This window comes from Sebastes umbrosus, chromosome 4 (genome assembly GCF_015220745.1).
Source record: "Sebastes umbrosus isolate fSebUmb1 chromosome 4, fSebUmb1.pri, whole genome shotgun sequence".
Taxonomy (NCBI): Eukaryota; Metazoa; Chordata; class Actinopteri; order Perciformes; family Sebastidae; genus Sebastes; species Sebastes umbrosus.
Genome location: NC_051272.1, coordinates 32,720,536 through 32,744,156, shown reverse-complemented (window position 1 = coordinate 32,744,156; position 23,621 = coordinate 32,720,536). Strand labels below are relative to the sequence as shown.

General features: G+C 38.4%; 1 protein-coding gene across 1 annotated transcript; it reads left to right on the top strand.

Moving 5' to 3' along the window:
• The first annotated feature begins 995 nt into the window (after positions 1 to 995).
• Positions 996 to 16,126, top strand: tat (tyrosine aminotransferase). Its single transcript, XM_037768638.1, has 12 exons — positions 996 to 1,152; positions 4,129 to 4,433; positions 4,827 to 4,931; positions 5,278 to 5,345; positions 6,203 to 6,361; positions 7,595 to 7,733; positions 7,887 to 7,939; positions 13,317 to 13,469; positions 13,571 to 13,699; positions 14,026 to 14,109; positions 15,067 to 15,165; positions 15,300 to 16,126. Exons 1-12 carry the CDS (start codon positions 1,148 to 1,150, stop codon positions 15,438 to 15,440), a joined length of 1,440 nt encoding a protein of 479 aa, XP_037624566.1. The 5' UTR covers positions 996 to 1,147; the 3' UTR covers positions 15,441 to 16,126.
• Positions 16,127 to 23,621: the final 7,495 nt, after the last annotated feature.

Here is a 23,621-nt window from a genome sequence, read left to right as displayed (position 1 = left end):
ATACCTTTTAGTTTTTATTTTTTAAACCACTTTTCATGTTATTACTCTCAGAGGACCTTCTTACCGACACTGGCACTATTTCACTCAAAGGGACTGTAAAATGAACTGATGCTGAGCACGGAAACCCCACAGTTAAAATAAAAACAAAAAAAGCTTGACTGATTGACTATTATGTAAGGAGTCGTTTTCCACAGATGTTGTCTAACTGTGATTTACTTGCTTTTTTTTGCCTCAATGCCACCCTTAGGCTGCTCACTGTAATCTCTGCAAACAGCAGATAACTGGCCGGAACTGAGGGAAAGATGCTTTTCCCTTCTTTCTCTCCCATGCACCATGAGAGTGTTTTGTCGAAACTATGTTTGTCTGTCTGACCTATTGACTTAACACAATGTGCTCGGACAGTCTAGAGGCTGCACATCACTGTCGCACTGTGACACATGAAGACATTCATTTGTTGACTCAGGTATTAGTATGTCATACCCATCATGAATAAGTAACTTCTTGTTTGGGCAGGGAGCACCATAAAAGCATGGGGCTTATGACTTCCAGTTACCTTTAATGTATGCATAAGTGTACTAAAGTAGTGAATTAAACATGTTTACATCCATTACATTAAGTCTAATTTTATAGAATATGTTTTTTACAATATGTCTTTTTCACAGCAGACAGTTTGACTTGTCATAGTTACTGATAACATCGAAGCAGCTATAATCTTTATATTAATAATGGATCTCATAACTACTCTTTATTTTTCAGCAAAGCAAAAAATACAAGCACTATTTGAATATTGACATAGTTTCCAGTTTCCTCCCTGCTACCGTTTATATTGATGGACGAGCACTTTGCGCCCTCTCTCTCTTTTGATGTCAGTGCGCGTGACGCACAGATGTTGTCGCCCGCGTGAAACCCAGCCGGTGATTGATACCGTCAAAGGTCCGAGTCGGTATGGTTCTTATTAGTGATGTAAGAGGGGTGTAATGGTACAACCCTCAGTCTCCACCAATGGAAATATGGGCCGGGTTCAACACCCATGTTTGAGGATCTTCCTATATAACCGGGAGTAAAACATCCGAACCATACAATATATGCTCCTGTTCATCCTGTGGAGAGATATAAACCTGCGCAGCTGCTTTCTCTTCAATATTTAATGAGGTGAGTACAAATATGATTTTTTAAATGTCATTTTAAATGAATGGTCTGACATTAAACAAATGAACTATGGATAGAGCTGCATGATAATTACATGAAAATCATCAGTTTTGTTAAAAAGCCAAATAAAAGTTGAATAATGTAATAAGGTCAGCTCGTTCATTTTAATAATTTGTAATAATAAAAAAAATACATTTTCCTTTTTGTTTTTGAGTGTGGGAAGCCTTTTAGGTGATGCCAGAAGTTATTTAGTGTGAAGCCGATGTTTACTTTTTAACGTGTTTTCTGTATAACCAGAAACTCAAACAACCCAAAAATATAAAAACACACAGAAACACAATTACTAAACTCTGAAACTGAAGCTCAGTGAATGTCTTTCAACTAAAGGGACATCATATAATGCAGAATAAAGTAAGTATAATCTATAAACTAAATAAAAAACATGGTTATAATAAAACAGAAAATAAAAAATACAAGGGCTCCTATGATTTAAGAAGACAAGGAGAGTGCTCTTTTTCAAAATGATTACCCTATATGCCCTGAATTTATTACATTATTCAACTTTTTTAGCTTTATTTATAATGTAATAATGTTCTCATAATGTAATAAGTTATTATATTATTACACAAAACTGTTATTACGTTATGCGCTCATGCTTTCTTATATTATTATTATTATTATTATTATGATTATTACATTATGAGTCAAGGTCAAGGAAAACTTTATTATCCCCTAGGAGCAATTTGTTGTACAGTCAGCTGTACCACACAGCCATTAAACAAAAACAATAAACACAATAAATAGACTATTAAAAGCAATAAATACAAAAAGGCTTACGAAATACAACATTAGAGGTCATTGTTTAGGAAACAAATGGCAGTCGGAACAAAAGAACAACCTGAACTCATTGGTCAGGGGATCAGCTATAGGACCGACTGAGATTTCTTCAAGGTCCTGCTTTGGAACAAGGGAGTCAAGTCAATGAGGGGGTTGCCTGCAGTTTTGCTGCACACTTTGATAATGCCCTGCAACCTGTTTCTGTTTTTGAGGGTGAGCGACACATACCAGCTGATAAAAGAGAAGGTCAAGATAAAACAAGAATAAAACACTTTCCTAAAAGTGTAGTCCACTTTAAAACTACAAAGTTTACAGTAAGAATACATCCACTGATGAGCTTTTTTTTACATACATCATCCACCTGAGGCTCAAAGGTTGGTCAGGCCTGTCATCTAGTATAGTGCCAAGGTATTTGTACAACAGCCTGATCATTAATCCTTACAGGAGAGAAGACTGTAGGATTCTTCCTGAAATCTACTATCATCTCTTTTGTTTTGGACACATTTATATTTAAATAGGACGTCCTACACCAGTCAGTGCATTCTGATCAGGGTCGTCATTACTGAGGAGAGACACAATCCCCGAATCACAAGTGAACTTAAGGACATGTCACCTCGAGTATTGAGTTTGGCACTCATTTGTATAAAAAAACAAAGGAGCCCTTGTGTTTTTTATTTTCTGTTTTATTATAACCATGTTTTTTATTTAGTTTATAGATTATACTTACTTTATTCTGCATTATATTCTGTCCCTTTTGTTGAAAGACATTCACTGAGCTTCAGTTTCAGAGTTTAGTAATTGTGTTTCTGTGTGTTTTTGTATTTTGGGTTGTTTGAGTTTTTGGTTATACAGAATTAAGACAGAAAGTCTGATAATAATCTTTGAATATGCAGAACCAGATGTGATCAATAGCATATTTTGATGATAATCTCTATTCTGAGATTTTTATGCACAAAACAACAAATATGAGGCAGATTTTTTTGCAGTTGTACATCAGTATTTCCAGAGTGAAATCTCCACTGTTGGGAGATCTCTACTCGAGTAAAAGTAGCAACTCCCCAGTAAAAATCACTTTGGTACATGCAAAAGTACTACATTCAAAATTCTACTTTAATAAAAGTACACAAGTATTAGCGACAAAATGTACTTTAAGTATCAAAAGTAGAAGTGCTCATTGGGCAGAATGACCCCTTTCAGAGTGTTATATTTATATAAATATTGTATAGGCTATTATTGGATTGTTATTATTGATTAACATGTAAGGAGCATGTTAAAGTTGTAGCTGGTTGAAGGGGAGCTAATTTTGAGTATTTTATCTAGCGTTTAAATTATTTAAAAAAAAATCATTATATTTTATAAGATGATCTTATGTTAGTGAAATCTTCATGTATAAAGTAAGTATATCTGTCATAAATGTACTGAAGTAAAAAGAACCACTGATGGACTCCTGATGTGGTAGATAAAACAGGTTGCAGGGGTTTCCCTCTTGGGTGGTCGTAAAATTGAAAAGACGCCATGCCGAAACATTCTGCGCACTAGTGCTCCACTACATACAGCCAGTGCTCTTTTTATTTCTTTTGCCCCTGCCTGTCAGACAGCCTGAGTCCGCCACTGCTCTGAACAGTAGTGGAGGAGTATAAAGTAGCATAAAATGGAATACTCAAATTAAGTATATGTACCTCAAGATTAAATTTAGAGCTGCAGTGGGTAGGAATGGAGCAAATATAATAAAACAAAGTTACTTTTATAAAACGGTCACTATATCCTAACAGTAGTGCATGAGACAGGTAAAAAAAATCATGTTCCTCCGTGTTCTCTGTGTCCTTCGGTGCTCCTAATGGCATCTGCAAGATTTCACAGACCGGAGGAAAACAAGCAGTCAGAGCTGATCTAGAGTCTGCCGTCCAGCTGCCATCTCTGAGCAGCTGTCAATCACTCGCGAACTCCAATCAAACGGTCAAACAAGGCAGCGCTGATCAAATATCAATCAATATTCTGTTACTGTAATGCCTATTTTTCTCCTCAAATGTTTTCAGAAACATCTTGTAGTTTACTGTTTAGCTGTAAAATAAGAAAGTTTGTACAGTTTTGAGAAAATGTATTTTGCTGCTGTAACACTCATCGTCCATCATCCTCATTTAGTTCCATGATGGAAAACAAGTCTTACTTGGTTCAGATGAATGGGAACGGAGTCCACGGCAAAAGCACCGTCAATGGCAAAAGCCTGAATGGGACCGGCGTCGGTGGGAAGGGAGTGCACGGGAACGCCATCCACCACGTCAGCGTGAACGGCAGTTTGTATCCGACCAAAGCCAAGAGCCGCAGGCAGAAATGGGAAGTGAAGCCCTCAGAGATGGCCAACAACACGCTCAATCCCATCAGATCCATTGTGGACGGGATGAAGCTCACTCCGAACCCGGATAAACCCATGATCGCACTTTCCATAGGTGAGAGGGGATTCTGCATGACTAAATTGACGATGCCACTTTGTCGCTTACATGCAATGCATAAACAATAAACAATAACTTTCAGATGAATCTAATAATGTGTGACTATAATCGATAAAGAATACTTCCCCCCTTATATTTCCAATTAGTTTCTAAGATTGGAAACAAACCAGACTAATAAATTACCTAAATGATATGATACTACTAACACAAGCTTGGATGAATTGACTGCCATATACTTCTACTATCTTTTAGAGATATATGGTTGCTTACACATGTGTGTGCCCTTTAGTCCATGACTCGTATTTTTTTTTTATGTGTAGAGGGATACTGAGTTTTCACATTCGTTTAATGTCTAATCTGACTGATAGTTTACAATCTCCTGTTGCCCAGGGGATCCCACTGTGTTTGGAAACCTGCCTACAGATGATGCAGTGCTGCAGGCCATGAAAGACGCCATAGACTCCCACAAATTCAACGGCTATGCTCCTTCCGTTGGTGAGTCACTAACCGACAAAAAAAATCCCAAGAAAACATCTTAAACTGCACAAATGATAGAAATGTAATTTCCCGTTAGCTCTAAAAGCAGAAGTACAGATGCGTGTAGTTGAGATGTCTTGATGGTTTTACAGCTTCATTTGATGACTACATGTTGTCATCCTTCAACTTGTATTGTGAAATTTAGTACTCAGATATTGTCTGATGTCAGTAAATCACTTTCTTGTTTACCAACACCAACAGTCAGTGAAGGGAGCAAATGAAATGGCAATTAAATGAGTTGAGTGTCTATCTGTGGGTCTAATGTTATATTATATTAAAATATTTCCTCTGTGTCCACCGGCAGGTTATCTGAAGAGCCGACAGGCAGTGGCCAACTTCTACAGCTGCCCCGAGGCTCCACTAGAGGCAGAGGTGCTTATACTCCCCCAAACACCTCATACCTCTGCACTGATTCATTCAGTGCTACATTTAAATCTGAATCACAGCATATGACAAATTAATTGCATTGAGAGTAAATGAAAATTACTCAGTCCTTGACACAGTCCTTGCAATATTATGCTCATAATAAATAGGCCTATAATAAGATTGTAACACATGAGAGTGTATGAGGGGTGGAAGTAACGCAAATTAATTGATAAAAATGGAGGTGAAGAAAACGCATGTGAATTGAAAAACGGAGTGATAAATTATCAGGTGTCTTGCTTAATTTATATATGATTTGACTAAAACAGTCGTGATATGATGAAAAAAGAGCCATGTTTCGTCATTTTCCCTATCTTACATTCATCATTCATCATTCACAACACCCGACTGACACTCCGCCCTATCAAACACTCTCGACTTTGTGCAGACATTCGCCTGCACTGTAGTCAGTGGACGTGGTTTTTGATTTATATTTTGGTGTAGAAGTAACAAAAATTGCGTGCTGTAAACGATAAATGCCAGTTGGGTGTTGTTATTGGTTAACGGTCGACAGTTGATTATCAGAATAACGCTGTTTCAAATAAAATGTCAATCAAGTTTAACAAGTCAATTGACAATTTATCATTCTATTTTTCAATTCACATACATTTTCATCACTTCCATTATTAATTTGTAAGAATTTTCATCACTTCCCTTTTCTTCAATAATCTTTTGTCACTTCTTTATCTACTGTATTCTAAGTCAAAGACTAGAAACGGTTGTGTGTTGTTGTTGTTGTTAGCATTGGATATGTGGTTTTTGGTGTCCATTCTTTTTAAAGTAAAGTGCACCACCCTCTCATCTAGGATGTGATGTTGACCAGCGGCTGCAGTCAGGCCATTGACCTGGCTATCAGTGTCCTGTGCAACCCTGGGGACAACATCCTGGTCCCATGCCCAGGGTTCTCCTTATATAAGACTCTGGCTGTCTCCATGGGCATCGAGGTCAAACTCTACAACCTGCTGGTAAGTAGGAGAGGGGTACCATCCCTAGCCCCCGCTATACTGTTTAATCTCTTTTTGCTCTAAACACAGACACTTACTGTACCTACCTGTCAACCCCGTTATATTAATATTAAACATACAACGCTCTCATACGTTGATGGCATTTAACAAAACTGAGCTTTGTCGAATGTCTTGTATGCAAACATGTACTGTACTACAGTATAATCTACATTAATGTGTCGTGACCAACTTGCTAACTAGCAAAATACAACATGTAAATAAGAGTTTTGGAGGTGTTTTTGTCAATCACCACCACCACAAAAGTATATAGAAACCTAAATAACTGGCCATCAGACACATTATTGAATCAGTGATGTGCACTCATTTTAATTAGAGTTAATTTCTCTCCCAAACATCTCTACACAGGGAATGATGGTTCACAATTAAGTAGTAAGATAAAAAAAAATGCAAATAAATAAATAAATAACAAAATCAATAAATGAACAAATAAAATAAAATAAAATAAATAAATAAAATAAAAATTAAAAAAAAATTAAAAAAATAACAAAATAAATAAATAAATAAATAGAACACAAAACAGCAAACACAAAATCAATAAAATAAAACAAACATATAGATTAATTAATTTAACATTTCACATAGAAAAAGATACATATGCATGCTTTGAAATGGGGGGTGGCCTATATATATACAGTATATATATATATATATATATATAGGATAATATATATATATATATATGTGTCTTATATATAGGATATATATATAAGACATATTTTACATGTTTAACTGACCACAGGCCAATGAAATGACACAGCGGTGTATTAAACCGTCCTATACAGGCATCATAGGAGGAGAGATGTGTGAATGAGGCCACTGATGGGAGGAGGATGTGCTGTTAAAGACGTGGAGAGAAAATGTTGTTGTAAATAATTAGGGAGAGGACTTGTGGGATTGAAAGGGTTTCTATGTTGGTGCACATATTAATCATCTTGCTTACACCTTAAACAGTTGATTACAATGAATGAGCAACCAGAGGTTCAACGACTTGTACAACCTTGTACTGGCTACCTTTCACCTTCCTGGCACACTTCCCAACACTACATCAACGTAACCTCGCTGCTTTCTCATATTTGCATTAGTAACTAACTACCCCTGAACATCATCAAGACACGGGTGGATTATCATGCACAGTAAAGTTCCTGCCCTCACCCTGACATCTTTAATTTGCAGCCAGAGAAGTCATGGGAGGTTGACCTGCAACACATGGAGAGCCTGATTGACGAGAGGACGTCCTGCATGATTGTTACCAATCCGTCCAACCCGTGTGGCTCTGTCTTCAGCAAGGAACACCTACAGAAAATCCTCAAAGGTTAGCTGCAGTCTGCTTTAGTAGGAAAAGGAAGTTCAAATTCCTCAAAGGCTTTGAATTGGTATCACAGAGAGGCGAACATTTGGACTCTCACACAAACACAGCATTTGCCTCAGCTAATTGAAACAATGAAATGCTTCTTGTTTATTTCAGTGGCTTCCAGACACTGCGTTCCCATTCTGGCTGATGAAATCTACATCGACATGGTGAGTACAACCAGAGCCTGGCCCTCTTTAACACCAGCGCGGCACATTTTTCACCACAGTGACAGCAGAGGTTGTGTTTCATTTGGTGGTATTTGGCTGGATGATGCGTGGACAACTCCACATCAGCACGGGGGGGATTAGGGGCCATGTGCTTTGAATCAGCAACCAGTAAGGTGGGTATGTTGGATGAGCAGGGGTCATGGAGGTCAGCGAGGGCAAGCAGTGGGCGTGGGCCAGGGTGATAGCACTGGATACGTTCATAAAGGAAAATGCCATCAAAGTTGAGTTTTTTCACATGATGGCCTAAACGCAAATTCCGAGGTGCTGCTCTGCCAGAAAAAAAATCCTGAAACAAATTTATTACCTCAAATGGTATCGTACAACTGGATATTTTATTTTTTATAATATCATGACTTCTTTTTGTAATATTAAAACTTAGTTCCCAAATTATTACAACCTTCTTTTTCATAGTATTATGACTTATTTTTTTAATATTACAACTTAGTTCCCAAAATATTACAACTTTCTTTTCATAGTATTATGATTTATTTAAAAAAAATATTACAACTTTTGTCTCCGACTCTTGTTACTCAAAATATTTTTCTTTATTCTCAATTTTTTTTTCTCAGTTTTCCTTTTCATTTTAGTTTAAATTTGGAGAAAAAGAGAGAATTGGTATTGGTGCTCGGTATCGGCAGATATTCTGCATTGAGGTATCAGAATCGGTATGGGGAGAGATAAAGTTAGATCGGTGCATCATCCCTGATACAGAAGCAACATGTCTTTCTCAGAGACAGTGAGTTAGTTTTAACCATTGAAGTGTTTTCTTAGTTTGTATTTATTCTGCGGAAACGGCCTGTAAGGTAGCTTCAGTGGAGTCATACAGCCTTGCAAGAAAAACAAACAGGAAAAAGCAAATACAGAGGCGGTGCAGACAAAAGTCAATAGAAAGAAATGAATGCAATCTGACATGACAAACAAGCTGCTGAATACATATTTTAAAGCGCATGCTAAATGCAGTTTTCTCCATGTTCTGCACTCAAATCCTCATGAAAACTGCTGGCAGTGTGTTCTTATCCTGAATAACATGGCTTATGAATGGAGATGTTGCCGACGGAGTTTGTCAAAGCTGTGAGCGCCGTAGATGTTAACTCCACTGTACTGAGGCAGAAATCAAAGAGACAGATCGTGAGTGAGCCAACAGGAAAATGACCAAATTGAACTGTCGACTCTCAGAAAACAACATTGCCAGCACATTCAGTCCAAAGCATTGCATCACTGCCGGCCTTGAAAAATCTGCACTGGTCAAACTTTAGTTGAGGGTCATGCAAACACATATACGTACATACACACGCACATAGACTCCTGTACACACAGACACACACGTAGACAGACAGGCAGGCGGAATATTGTTGCTCAATAAAACAGTGGAGATAAGGTAGGAGTTGAATCGTGCAGTAGTTTTCCACCTCGGTAACATTCCGATCAGGTTACAAAAGCAGTTCAAATCTCTGAACAATTAGTTTGTTGCTGACAACAGATTATAATTTCTCATTTAATCAAGCAAATTGCACGTGTTTTGGCACATGTGCAAAAGAGTCAGCACAATAACCACTTGCACACGTCTTGCTGATCAAAACTGATGAGTTGATTCTCAGTGAAACTGTCGTCCTCTTCACAACTTCTCAACATTATGTCATCGTTTGAGCTGTCACATGCAAAATGATCCATTCAATTATCATAATCTGTCAGACGTACATGTATATTCCATAAATATCTCTGACATGGAGGAGGTATTTTGTTTTTTGCTTTTACTTATTTTTGGTATGGATGTCATTTTGTGGTCGATTTTCTTTTCACTGTATATGACTTTGAATACTTAAATGTACTGTATACATACAAATGTGCATATCCTTTTTATGTGCACTACAGTAGGCCTATTGATTTTCAGTAAACTTTTCCCTACTGTTGAAATGGGAATCTAAAAAGCTCACTGCGATACACATTCAGATAGAAAGAACTGACATTCTGGTATCGTACAGTAAGCAGTCAGTGTCAACAAAAAGTAGAACAAAACAGATTTGTATATGAGATCAAAATCATTTTGACCAGTCTGGCTCACACGATGACAAATAACTTTTGATTTTGGTGTCGTTGGCCAACTCACTGACACAATAACTAGTTTAGAAGCATGAATGAAGTGTTTTGGGTGAGTTACTACCTTTTGCAGATGTGCAATAGTGATGTGATAACCCATCAAACAGATCTGACAATTGCACTGACAGTTTAGAGATAGTTAAGACTGTTTCGAAAACTGAGCCAAAACGACTGAGAAACCGTGACTTTGTATTCTTTTCTGTTATCTTATTTACATTGCTATTGATCTTTTTGTTATTATCTAAGTTTTACTTGATCATATTTCATTATTATAATAAAACTACTCCATTTGGAATCAAAATTATATAATTTAGTTGTTTTTTATTGATATCATACTGTGCACAATGGTAGAATGTGATGATGCACAGGGTAAATGTCATGGCCAAAGGCTCCAGTGTGTGCACATAGCCTCCTGCAGTGGATATCAGTAGTATTTTATACCCAGATTCCCTTTCAAGAGGTAGAAAATCCATTTGGCACACTTTGGGTATCCAAGAGGCCAAATGGAGAGTCCTCCTGGTCCTATCCTTACTAAAACCTTAGTAGAATCTATGTGCTTTGTGTTATTTATATCTGCTTTGGCACAGTTGTACTCAAGGAGTTGCTGAATGAATTCAGTGGCATCTCTGTGCATGGCATCTTTGCTTTAATGGTGTTATCCACTGTCTAATCTAGAAAACATTTTAGGAGAGGATAAAAATGTAAATTCTTTCTTTGGTTCATCACAGTTTACTCAGGCATAGTAACAGACACAATGTTACTGACACTGGGGATGATTTCTCTGAGGTCTTATCTATCCACAGAGACAAATATCATGCATATAGACCTGGTAGTTGTGGAGCTATTCTTGATTTATTTTGGGTATGTCTGTCTAGACGAACCACACCTTCCAGCACCCTGGGGCTTAAGAGGTTAAGAACTGGCAGTTTATCATGAATGTAGTCCGCATGGTGCGTGGTCGTATTTCTCAAAAAGTAAACTACCCAAATACTACATGTTTCTCAGCCAGGCCACTACATCACGTTTACATCTCTGTTGTTTCTTCTGACGGAAAATGCTTTCATATTGGGCTCTCAAATCAGGATTAATGCTGTTTTCTATTAATTTCAAGAGTCTCTGGAACCTGAGTTGAGGTGTTATAGTCAGCAACATGACGCCTTCTTCTTCCTATTGGTAGAGCTAAAGTTTATCAAGTGTTTTTATCGACACGTCTCCTGGTTAAAACAAATGAGTCGGATTGTCACTGGGCTGAGGCAGATTTTCATAAAGCTCCTCATTATATCTTTGCAAAATATATATTTAATGATTTGTTCATCTGTCTCTGTGAGTTGTTGATGATGGGCTTGTTTTCACATTGTTGAATAAGAGGAGCTAACAGAAAGGTCACAGAAGTAGCTGAAGAGAGTTCAGTAGAATACCAGAAAAGAAACTCACAGCTACAAAACAAGAAAATGCGCCTTTCCATCAGTTGCACAAAGAAAAATGAATTTTGAAGGCTAGCATTTGTGCTTTTCAAATGTGTTGAAGCGGTGGGTACGAGTGGAAAAGTCAGGGTTATTGGGTGCATCCACAAACCCCCCCACCATCTGACCATTTCACACTGAACCCAAGCAGACCAGAATGACTTTGCATTTTTTTTGGCCGCATGTGTTTGCAATTAATGCAGATGTCGGGTTTGGCGCAGCAGGAACAGGGGGCGTGTGGTGGGTGGAGAGCTGGATTGGGGGTGGGAGGGTGAGGTGAGGCCTTTCCTTTATGACCTGAGATTTTGGTCTGTAAGGGGCCAGGGAGTCTGTGAAACTGCACCAGCCAAGCAAGGCTCAGTCGGTGGGGCACTGACCCTCTGACCCTCAGCAGTTTATTATGTGCTTACAACGCATGTCTGCACAGTCTAGGTACTCTCTGCTCATGTAAAGTCAGTCAGCGTTATTACAAACTTGCATATTTAATTGATTTGTACCAGTGGCTAGTGCTGATATAGTTGGTAACTGCTCCATGGTTACCCAACTGAACGTCTCTGATCGTGCTGATCGTAATGTTTTATGTCATCCTACTGGGGGTGGACACACAAGCCAAATCGAACTGTTTTAAATTGGAGAGCTATGCAGGCGCACGTCAGATGTTTATTGCTGTGATGTCATTCATAGCAGTCTGGCCAATAGGACGCAGGGCAGTTCCCCACTCAGCTTTAATGAAAACCAGCTTTCTCTGTGGTCACTGTATATTAGCCTTTCCCTTGCAGCCTCTCTCTCTCTCCTCTTGTTCTACGGTTATCCCTCAACTCCAGAATAAATATTATGTAATCAATAAAATGAAAATGAAAATATTATTCTTAATAATAAAACTATTTAAAAATGAAATTATATTTAAAGCAGCAGTATGCGAGATTGGAGCAAATATGATTAAAAAAAAAATATATTTTTATAAAACGGTCCCTATATCCTGAGACAGGTAATCTGAAAAAAAAATCATGTGTCTCCGGTGTCCTCCGGTGCTCCTAATGGCATCTGCAAGATTTCATTCAAACAACCAGTCAGAGCTGATCTGGAGTCTGTCGTCCAGCTGCCGTCTATGAGAGCCGGCTGTCAATCACTCGCAAACTCTTATCAAAACTGTCAAACTAGGCAGCGCTGATCAAATATGAATCAATATCATGTTACAGTAATGTCTATTTCTCTCCTCAAATGTTTTCAGAAACATCTTGTGAACTGTTTAGCTGTAAAAAAAAGTTTGTGACCCGGCAGCCATGTTGAGATCAGTTGAGGAAATACCAAGCACCGCCCACCAGGCGGAGCACAGCCAATAGGAACGCTCTCTCTCTGAAATGACCTGTGATTGGTCAAAGTCTCCCATCACGGGCTAGATATTTTAAAGCCTGATAACAGAGCCATGAGGAGGTGCAGAAGTCTAGTTTTCTCTCAGAACAATTGAATTACAATATGCTGAAAGGGAATTTTTGCCCAGTGATGCCAAAAATATACTGCCAACTGAAGCTTTAACAGCTTGTTCCATTTTATCCACTTGAATGCCAAGCATGTTGTACTGTACTTGACTTTACATGTCGAAAATATGGCCTCCATTTCAAAATGAGCTCCGTTTGAAGGCAGCATGAACTTGCATTACCATCAAACCCACTACCACTCAACATAATGGTGACCTGTGACTACGGATGATGTTGCCATCTGGATGTATTTCATTTTGTTCCTGCTCCTGTCTTCAGGTTTTCCCAGGTTGCAGTTGTCCCTCCATGGCGTCTCTCAGCAGTGACGTTCCCGTCCTTTCCTGCGGCGGCTTGGCTAAGCGCTGGCTGGTCCCCGGCTGGAGGATGGGATGGATCCTCATCCATGACAGGAATGATATATTTGGATCCAAGGTACGTAGGATTTCTTCTTTTAACAGAGAGAGAATAGGAAGACTCTGTTAGATTACTGTTACATTCACCTAGTTGACACATGCAGTATGTCTCCTCTGCAGATTCGACAGGGTCTGGTGAAACTGAGCCAACGTATTCTGGGAGCCTGCAGTATCGTCCAGGGAGCCCTGGAGAGCATCCTCAACAACACACCTCAAAGCTTTTACAACAACACCATCAGCTTCCTGAAGGTAAACAGAGGGGATGATGAGTAATATATTTCTATATTCAATATATCTTCTTACCATCTCTATATTTTACTGGGATGGTATTTTTAATGACATGTTGAGTATTAAAATTTGCAATTGTTCACTTTGTGCAGCATATGTGAGTTTAGAGGCACAATATAAAAACATAATCCCTTTAAACGTATGTGACCAAACTATTTCATGTCTTCAGTTCTCTTTTACTCTGTTTAACATTTTTTACTTGTTTTATGTATTAGTGTATTATGTATTATGTATAGTAATATGCATCAAATGAGACTGATTGGATGGTTTATTGTTTTCTTCCTCAGAACAACTCTGAGATTTGTTTCAATAAGCTGTGCACCGTCCCTGGCCTGAACCCTATCATGCCCTCAGGAGCCATGTACCTCATGGTCAGTACTAAAAGTGTGTGTGTGGTTTATTGTAATTTATTTATATTTTTGACAAACAATCTCAAGACGTGGTTAACCTGAAATCTAAATATCCAATTTATCCTATAAATAGATACCAAAAATGTATTGCTGTTACATTACAGCATCTCAAAATTGATATTTATAAATAAGTGGAAAAAAAATCAATAGAATCATTTTGAGGAAGTCGTTGATGATTAATTTGTACTTTTTTAATGATGCATGTGTTATAATAATATGATGCTTCAGTTGTTTAAAGGGGGACATATCATGCTCATTTTCAGGTTCATACTTGTATTTCGGGTTTCTACGAGAACATGTTTACATGCTTTAATGTTAAAAAAACACTTTATTTTTCTCATAGTGTCTGTCTGAATATACCTGTATTCACCCTCCGACTGAAACGCTCTGTTTTTGCGCCTGTCTCTTTAAGACCCCCTCCTGAGAAAGCCCAGTCTGCTCTGATTGGCTTGCTATAAAAATATGGTGCACGTTTACAAAGGTGGTTCTCAACCTGTTGTCGGTATATTCTAATGAGCCTGCATGTGACATAGGAAGGGGAGCCAAATCTGAATGGCTTGTTGAATCACATGTTTTCTGATCTAGGCAGCCTACAAACAAATCTTATTTCACAGTCTGAGGGTCGGTAGACACTCCAGACACCCAAATGTATGTTCACAAGCACTGAAAAAGTGAGCCTGATATGTCCTCTTTAACGGGAAAAAAACCCATCTTAAAATACACCAGATGAGCCAAACTTAATGGGCAGTGTAACATGTTACATTATAAATATTTCACATCCATTCATTTCAGATTCTAATCTCACCCATCCATGCAAGTGAATAATAATTATACAGTATTATATTACATTAAACAAAGTTTGAATATGAATTTGAAGTTCTTATAAGAGGAAATGTGTGTGTGTGTGTGTGTGTCCAGGTGGGGATCGACATGGATCACTTTCCAGATTTTAAGAACGATGTGGACTTTACTGAACGGCTGGTGACCGAGCAGTCCGTCTTCTGTCTGCCTGCCTCAGTAAGACTCCTTTTTCTGTCATCTATCCATTTGTCCCTACATCTGTCTACACATTGACATTTAGGATAAAATCAAAAAAATGTGTGTGTGACCCCTTTAATGCCTGACAGTCTCCATGTTCTGCCATCTCGCAGGCATTTGAGTATCCTAACTTCTTTCGCATCGTGGTGACGGTGCCGGAGGAGTTGATGGTGGAGGCTTGTAGTCGGATCAGTGAGTTTTGCCAGCGCCACTATCGGCCCCGCAGCCGCGACAGCAATGATCTAGACCAGTGATGCGGCTGAGCTGGACCAGTCTGACGGCATTGGGCTTCATGAAGACCAAAGCCTAGAGGATGGTCACATATACATATATATATATATCAACTTTTAAATTCTATTCCACCATGTTATGAAGTTAAAGATGTAAAAATCTGATGTCAAAACTGTGTTAATATTGTCACCACTGTGGCAACAAAAAGCTTGGAAGTGACATATCTGATGGTCCGCTGATGGTATAATTTTTGATGTAAACCGTATGAAATGAGCGGACCTAATATTTATATTTTATACAGGCAACGTATATTACTTATTCTTGTGTATTTATATAATTTGTGCAATGCTTCGTATGTCTATGTAATGTAACTTCTTTGATATCAACTGCAGGATCATAGACTGTGCATACTGTGCACACCAGCTGGCTTCTTTGCTGTCACAATTAGGGGAAGTGAATATATATATATTCAAATATCCATTTTTATAAAAGTTATGTTTTGATAATCTCATGCATACTTTGCTTGTGCTAGAAAACGACTTTCAATGCAGCGTCACTGCACTGGCCTGCTCTTTATCAGAACATTATATGTACATTGTTATTATGTTAATTATGTGTCATATTGAATCACACACACATATATTTACAAACCAAAAATTGTATTTAGTAGTTTTGTTAATAGTTACCTAATAAAAACATGTTGACATGACTCTCAGAACAAAGCCTTCTGCACACAAAACACGCAGACCCATAAATAGACTGTACTATGTACGCAATACATACTGTACATAGATGAGTGATCAGTAAGGAACTGATCAGAATCAAAAGAGAACCCCCGACACAAAATACAAGAAAAATGTTAGACAGGCTGAATGTTCCTCTTAACTTAAAATACTACTATGTCCACTTTAAATTGGTTGTTAAATCTTATTTTTATATCCCTAAATCATGAATCAGAGCATCAGAGGGTTTTACAATCTGTGGAACATACCAGACATTCTCATCTTTAGACCCTCCTATTCTCTTCTTCTACTTTATACAGGGTATTTGATTCTTTTGTAACTTCCTATATGACTGCACACATACTGTACAAATACACAGTACACACATACACCGATCAGCCATAACATTAAGACCACTGACAGGTGAAGTGAATAACATTGATTATCTCGTTACAATGGCACCTGGCAGTGGGGGGGGGGATATATTAGACAGCAAGTGAACACTTTGTCCTTGAACTTGATGTGTTGGAAGCAGAAAAAATGGGCCGGCATAAGGATGTGAGCGACTTTGACAAGGGCCAGATTGTGATGGCTAGACGACTGGGTCAGAGCATCTCCAGAACTGCAGCTCTTGTGGGATGTTCGGTCTGCAGTGGTTAGGACCTACCAAAAGTGGTCCAAGGAAGGAAAACCGATGAACCGGCGACAGGGTCAGACCCAAGGCTCATTGATGTACGTGGGGAGTGAAGGCTGGCCCGTGTTGTCAGATCCAATAGAAGAGCCTGTAGCTGAAATTGCTGAAAAAGTTAATGCTGGTTCCGATAGAAAGGTGTCAGAACACACAGAGCATCGCAGTTTGTTGCGTATGGGGCTGCGTAGCCGCAGACCGGTCAGGGTGCCCGTGCTGACCCGTGTCCATGCCAAAAGCGCCTACAATGGGCATATGAGCATCAGAACTGGACCACAGAGCAATGGAAGAAGGTGGCCTGGTGGTCTGATGAATCACGTTTTCTTCTACATCATGTGGATGGCAACGAGTTGGAGGTGTTGACTCGGCCTCCAAATTCTCCAGATCTCAATCCGATCGAGCATCTGTGGGATGTGCTGGACAAACAAGTCAGATCCACGGAGGCCCCACCTCGCAACTTACAGGACTTAAAGGATCTGCTGCGGACGGCTTGGTGCCAGATATCACAGCAGACCTTCAGAGGTCTAGTGGAGTCCATGCCTCGACGGGTCAGGGCTGTTTTGGCGGCATAAGGGGGACCTACTCAATATTAGGCAGGTGGTCATAATAAGACAACCCCATCTGGAGATGAGTCGAGCCGTGGAGCGTCAGGGTAGGAAGTAGTTGACCCTCTTGATCTGGCAGGACTCCTGGATGACATCTGCTTCCATTTCAATCTGCAGAAGAACTTTGTCCCTTAGTTACACCCTCTGTTTTGTGAGCCATGTCCAGGTGACCTAAAGACACTTTAAGTTGCTGTTCACTACAAATATTTGTAAGGAAACTTGTTTTTAACTGTGCATATAGGCCTAGATCTAGACTGATGAGTATACAGAAAACAAAGAGAGAAAGCTGATTATTAACCAAGGATTTCAATATTTTAGCCAGGCAACACAATTTGGAGATAGGGAGACCACTTTTATGTAAAGGTAGGACATAAACAGTTTTCCATGTTGTTTGGATTATTCCAGAGTAGATGGCCAAGTTGAAGATATGAGCTTTGCTCATGAGTGTAGGTATATTCAGACTTACTTTGTTTCCCAGCGCAGCAGGACAAGTTGGAGGGTTTTTTGGACCGTCTAGTTCGAACCCAGGCTCTGTTTCTAGAATTAAAAAGATCAGCTGGTGTAAACCATGGACTAGACCTAGCTTTAACCCTAAATGTCTTAAAAGGAGCATGTTCATTCACAATTACATAAAAAAAATGTATAAAATATAACTTGATTTAAAGCAAGTTCTACATCAGAGATGTTGGTTACCTCAGATGTGGTAGTGGGAAACAAATCATGTAAAAAAAAAAAAAGTTTCAGTTTCCTAATAGTTTTCACATGGAAGTTACTTTCTCGATGACATATCCCTGGGTCAAATACACCACTTAAAATGTATTTATCAGGTTTATTACATAGAATCGAAGGTTCGAATCCCTTCTGTGTGGAGTTTGAATGTTCTCCCTGTGTTAGCGTGGGTTTTCTCCAGGTTCTCTGGTTTCCTCCCACAGTCCGATAAATAGGCATTACAGTAACAGAATATTGATTCATATTTGAACAGCGCTTCGAAATCTTGCAGATGCCATTAGGAGCACCGGAGGACACAGAGGCACATGATTTTTTCAGGTTACCTGTCTTATGCACTACTGTCAGGATGTAGTGACCGTTTTATAAAAATAACTTTTTTTAATCATATTTGCTCCATTTCTACCCACTGCTGCTTTAACTGTATATTTTGCAAGTTTAAGGTTCTGTGGGAGGAAGCCAAACAAATGCATGTCACTGCGGTTTATTACCACACACTGAAAAAAAGGGAAACAGCAGGTCTTTGAATTTACAAAAATGGAAATAGTATATGCAACACAATTAATTTATATTCCTTGTGTCATGTAGACTTCAGTTGTTTATGGAAAATGTTGAATATATGAGTTTCTCTCGCATTGATTGAAAGTGGTTGAATTTAAAAATTGAAATCAATGTAATTGAGTTTTGTCACCACCGGAAATGGAATATATTCAACCGCCGCAATACAAGAAGAAGAAGAAGCGTTGAAGTTTATCATATTGATTTATGTTCGTGTTCATGTAGGCGACATTTCCACTAGATTGTTGTTTTTTTAAGTATTAATTACAACAGTTTGTCGACTTGTTTGTGTATGTATTTTAGCCTTTTAGCTAGCTAGCTAAACACCAACACACACGAGCGGCGGTCGGTTATGCAGTTGGTGGGGGCCGGGGTCGCATAAATTAATCCGAAGTTTAGAATGGTGTGTGTGTGTCGGTAAACGCAAGTGATTGATTCTCAATTGTTATAAGCTTGTGTGTGTGCGTGTGTGTGTGTGTGTGTGTGCAAGCACAGTTTTGTAGAAACTGTGTTTATCTTGTCAGTTTCCTCATCCACTCTCTCCTCACATACACATTAGCTAAGAGTTCAAATGAATGAAGCAACGTTCTTAAAGTCGGACTCAAACTGTATTTAAAAATATTTTCAGCTTGCCATTGTGTCATATTACAGAAAATACTTCAAAGTTAATGTCTGTTGGATCTTTGCTTTGTGCTTTTGTTATATTTGTTTGTGATCTTTTAAGTAATTGAGGCAATCCACTGAGTTCACCTCACTGATTCTTAATATTTTCTTTCATAGGTCCATCATCCTATTTGTCCTTTATAGTGGTGGGGTGCTGTCATATTTCTTTTATTTTGTGTTGCTGATAAATCCCTAAATATGCATTATTGTGACTTTTTGATATATATGTAATACTTGTTCTAACCTACTCTATTTCATGATTATATTCCAGGGTGTCTGCATGTCCTTAAACATTTGTTAAATGTCTGAAATTAAATGTTATAGTATTGGGCTTAAAACTCATTAAAAAGTCTTAAATATGAATTCATGAGGTCTTAATTTTATCATAAACCTTTTTAATTTATTTTTGTCAACATTTGACGTGGACCGGATATACAGTACTGACCTGCAGTGATGGTTTGAATTGGGGAAAAGGTGATTTGGCCAAAAATCAGCCTAAAATGTAGTTCAAATTTGTCTTTAAAAAGGTCTTTAAAAGTATTAAATTTAACTCATTTTTTTCCTATTCTACTCGATTTTATAAAAAAAAAAATTATTAGAAATTTGCATACCTGTTGCACTAATTGCAGTAATTGAAACGTAGGCTTTTACCGTTGAATTTGAAATCTATCAATTTTGGACTTCAATATATGGATTCCTTGTTTGGAAATGAGTTCCTTAACCTTAACTCAATTTCAGAAGTAGAAGACAAAGCTACTCTAATCAAAGGTAACTATTCATTTGATCTAGGTATATATTTCCACTCTTTGTTGCTCATCTTTTATTTTATTCTTTAATATGTCATTCTTTTCATTTTGTTAAACAGCTACACAGTTCTCTGACATGAGTAAAGCAATTGAAAAATAATTTTTAAAAAGTCAGTCGCCAATATGATGATCAGTTTGACTGGCAGTATGGTGGCCATAACAGGGTTCATGTGATTTTAAACATCATCTGAATAACCTATTTGTTTTAACGTTCTACCGTAGTTACTTGTATATTGATTTATTCTTTTCTCGATAGGGGCTTGGTTAAATAGTTCTTATTTACCTTCCTTTATTCACCTACCTTTGTCTGTTTTGTACAGGGCATGGATGAAAACGCCATCAACGAGGCCATTGAAGACACCACTGTTGGGATTTATGTTCTTAAAGAACATGCTTCAAGTGATGAACCTGAGGACATTGGAATTGTCCTTGACGGCATCAAGATGATGCAAGATCTGGATAATGTAGCATTAGCTGTTGCTGTGCTGTTTGGACTCATGTACTGTATGCCCTGAACCTCAGCTCCCCTGCTGACCTCCGCTTCACCTTTGAGGTAGTCCAAAAGACTTTCATGGAACTGGATGGAGGTAAACTTTCTAACAAAGCACTCACTCTAAAAAAACAGGCTCTTTCAGTGAAAGGGTCAGAGACACTGCACTGCCAGCAATAAACCAAAAAACCAAAGGACATTTGAGTTATCCTCAAAGGCATCTTGGGTAATGCTATACCATTTGGACTGCTTTTTCATTTTCTTTTGTGAATCCACTGTTGTAAGTTGACACTATTTTTTCTTATGAATCCATTATGAAGACAGTTTAAAGAGGGTTTGTAACCATTTTAGTTTTCTGCTCTGAGTGAACTTAAAAATACAGCAGCTGTTTTTAATATGTTACTTTGAATCCTCTTTGATAACAGCTTGTACAAGGTTTACATATCTGTGTTTATTCCTCAGGGAAAACAGTCTACGCAGGGATGATATGTTTGTTTTTTCGCTTGTAAATCCACTTTGAAAGTACTGTTAAGCACTACCTCTAATTTGCCTTATTCACTTTGTGCTATATTTTTATTTACTAGTGAGATTATTCTAGTTTTGTATTTGCTCTTGAAAATGTGCTGTTTGTGGTAACAGTTGGCAGTATTTTGTATTTGTGTGGCCCGGGCCCAACAGCCAATGGCAAGGCCGCAACTTAAAGTACCAGTTAGATTTTAACAATTAATGTTTTTTGCTTAGAGCCGACAACGCCACCTAGGAAATACTTGGAGCCTAGGACTCTGATAAATTCAGGTTCTTTTACATCAGGTGAGTAGAGTTAAAAACACAGGCAGAAGTTTAAATCAAATTAAAACCAGATTTATTGCAATTAAAATAGCACGGGTCTAAAAATGAATGATTAATCTAAAAGCTAAAAGGAATAAAATGTTACTAGCAACAAGGTTAAAAACCCTATAAAAAGTCCAGTCCAATCTAGTGATATAGTCCAATCCGGCTCTTTAATCCAGTTCAGTCCACTCCAGTCCAGTCCAATCCAGCGCTCTTCCCGTACTCCAACAGCCGTCTGCCCGTCTCGGCCGTCTCTCCAGCACCGTCCGAAAGTTTTTTGAGTGAATCTGCGTTGGCGGACACGGTCTGCTGCATGTAGTCTCACAGGACTCTCAGGTCACTGGGCTGGTTGGTAGTAGCAGGAGGGCTTTTCTGCTGCACTGCTGTCTCTGGACTGTCTCTGACTGAAGATCTCCTCTCCTGCTGCCAGCCGTTCTCTCCTTTTGTGTCCTCTCCACCTGTGCTGCATCCTGCTAATTGCAGGTTCTCCGCCACACCTCCCGCTCCTCTCCTAATCAGTGTCTTTGATTGGGGGTGTGGATGTCCATGGGTCTCATTCCAGTTCATGACTTCTTAAAAACACTTCAATTTACGTATTAAAAGCAATCCAAACAACCAACATGCAGGGATAAAACACACAATACAATAAAAACCATAAAACATGCAAAATAGAATAAAATCAACCATAAAACATAAAACATGCATATGTCATTTTTGACCCTGTCACATTTGCACTTTTAAATCTACTGTGACAACAGTTTACACTGGGTTTATAACTGTATTTGCTGTTCTTAATCCACTCTGAAGATACGTTTGAAGTGTATATATGCTCCTATTGACTGTGAAAATGGTTAATGCAAGGTTACATTATATGTATTGTGAATCCATTGCACTTGTGTTCACTGTTCCACTGTTCCCTGAAACGACAAACAGTTGTGTGGTTTGCATTGTTATGTATTTGTGTTTGAATCCACTGCTGTTGATGCACGGCTCAATATAGCAAAAAGTTGGTACAGAACTCTGACTGCCTTTTCTTGTCAATGCAAATCAGTTTGTTAACTTTAACTTTAACTTTAACAAATCAAGTTAGATTTACAGACCTAACTCGGGTACCAGGAACATAATGGAATTGTTTTAAAGTTATACACTACCTTTGAATAATATCAGCATTAAGAAGTCAAGTTGGAGTTACAGTTGAAAATCAGGTACCCCGGACATGATGAAATTACTTTAACATTACACAATAAATTGGTATAACTGTAACTGAAAAATAATGTGTTGAATCAACTTGATTCTTTTAAACAGTCTAATGTGAATGAAATATGTTGGTTTGACAAGTAATAATTAATTGAGAAGATGAGGAAAATTATGTCAGTTGGCCTCATTCTGATCATGTGGGACCGATGTACACATTAAAATCAAGTAAATCCAAAGAACTTTTTTTTTCAGTAGCAAGATGTAGTAGAAGAACATGAAGTGTGGTTCAAGGCAAAAGTGTTGAATGTCAGTGATTTTATTGCTGATGTGAATAAGTGGTTGTCTAAAACTCAGAGTTGTCATGTTGCTGATGACATTGACAATGATAAAGAGGAGGTTTGCTTTGAACCCGATGACAACATCTCAAATGTAAAATAAAACAGTTACTCCTGTAAACACTCAAGTCACAAAAGCTCCAAAAGCAGCAAGTCTTCTGCTTCATCTGCTCGCATTAAAGCAGCAGCTGCTACCTGAAGGAGGAAGCACGCCTTGGAGGAGCGGGCAGATCTGTTAAGGAGGGAAAAGGAGCAGCTTGAGCTGGACACTGAAATAGCAGCCTCCACTGCTAGGATAGCAGTACTCCAGGCCGACGACAGCAACAGTGTTTCAGAAGGACAATCGGATGGAATGGAGTCGTGTGAGCCTTAGTATGAGCAATCCTCAAAGCAGCACATGTTTCTGCATACATTGGAGGAAATTGCTTTGTCCTCTAACAGCAGCAGTTTGGGGCTAGTGTGTAGGAGCCATTTATTTAATTTGAGGTAATTGTGTTAGGTGTAATATGCCTCCAAGCACTAGGGGGGTGTATGGTGTAGGGCAGGGGTCAACAACCTTTACTATCAAAAGAGCCATTTTTTG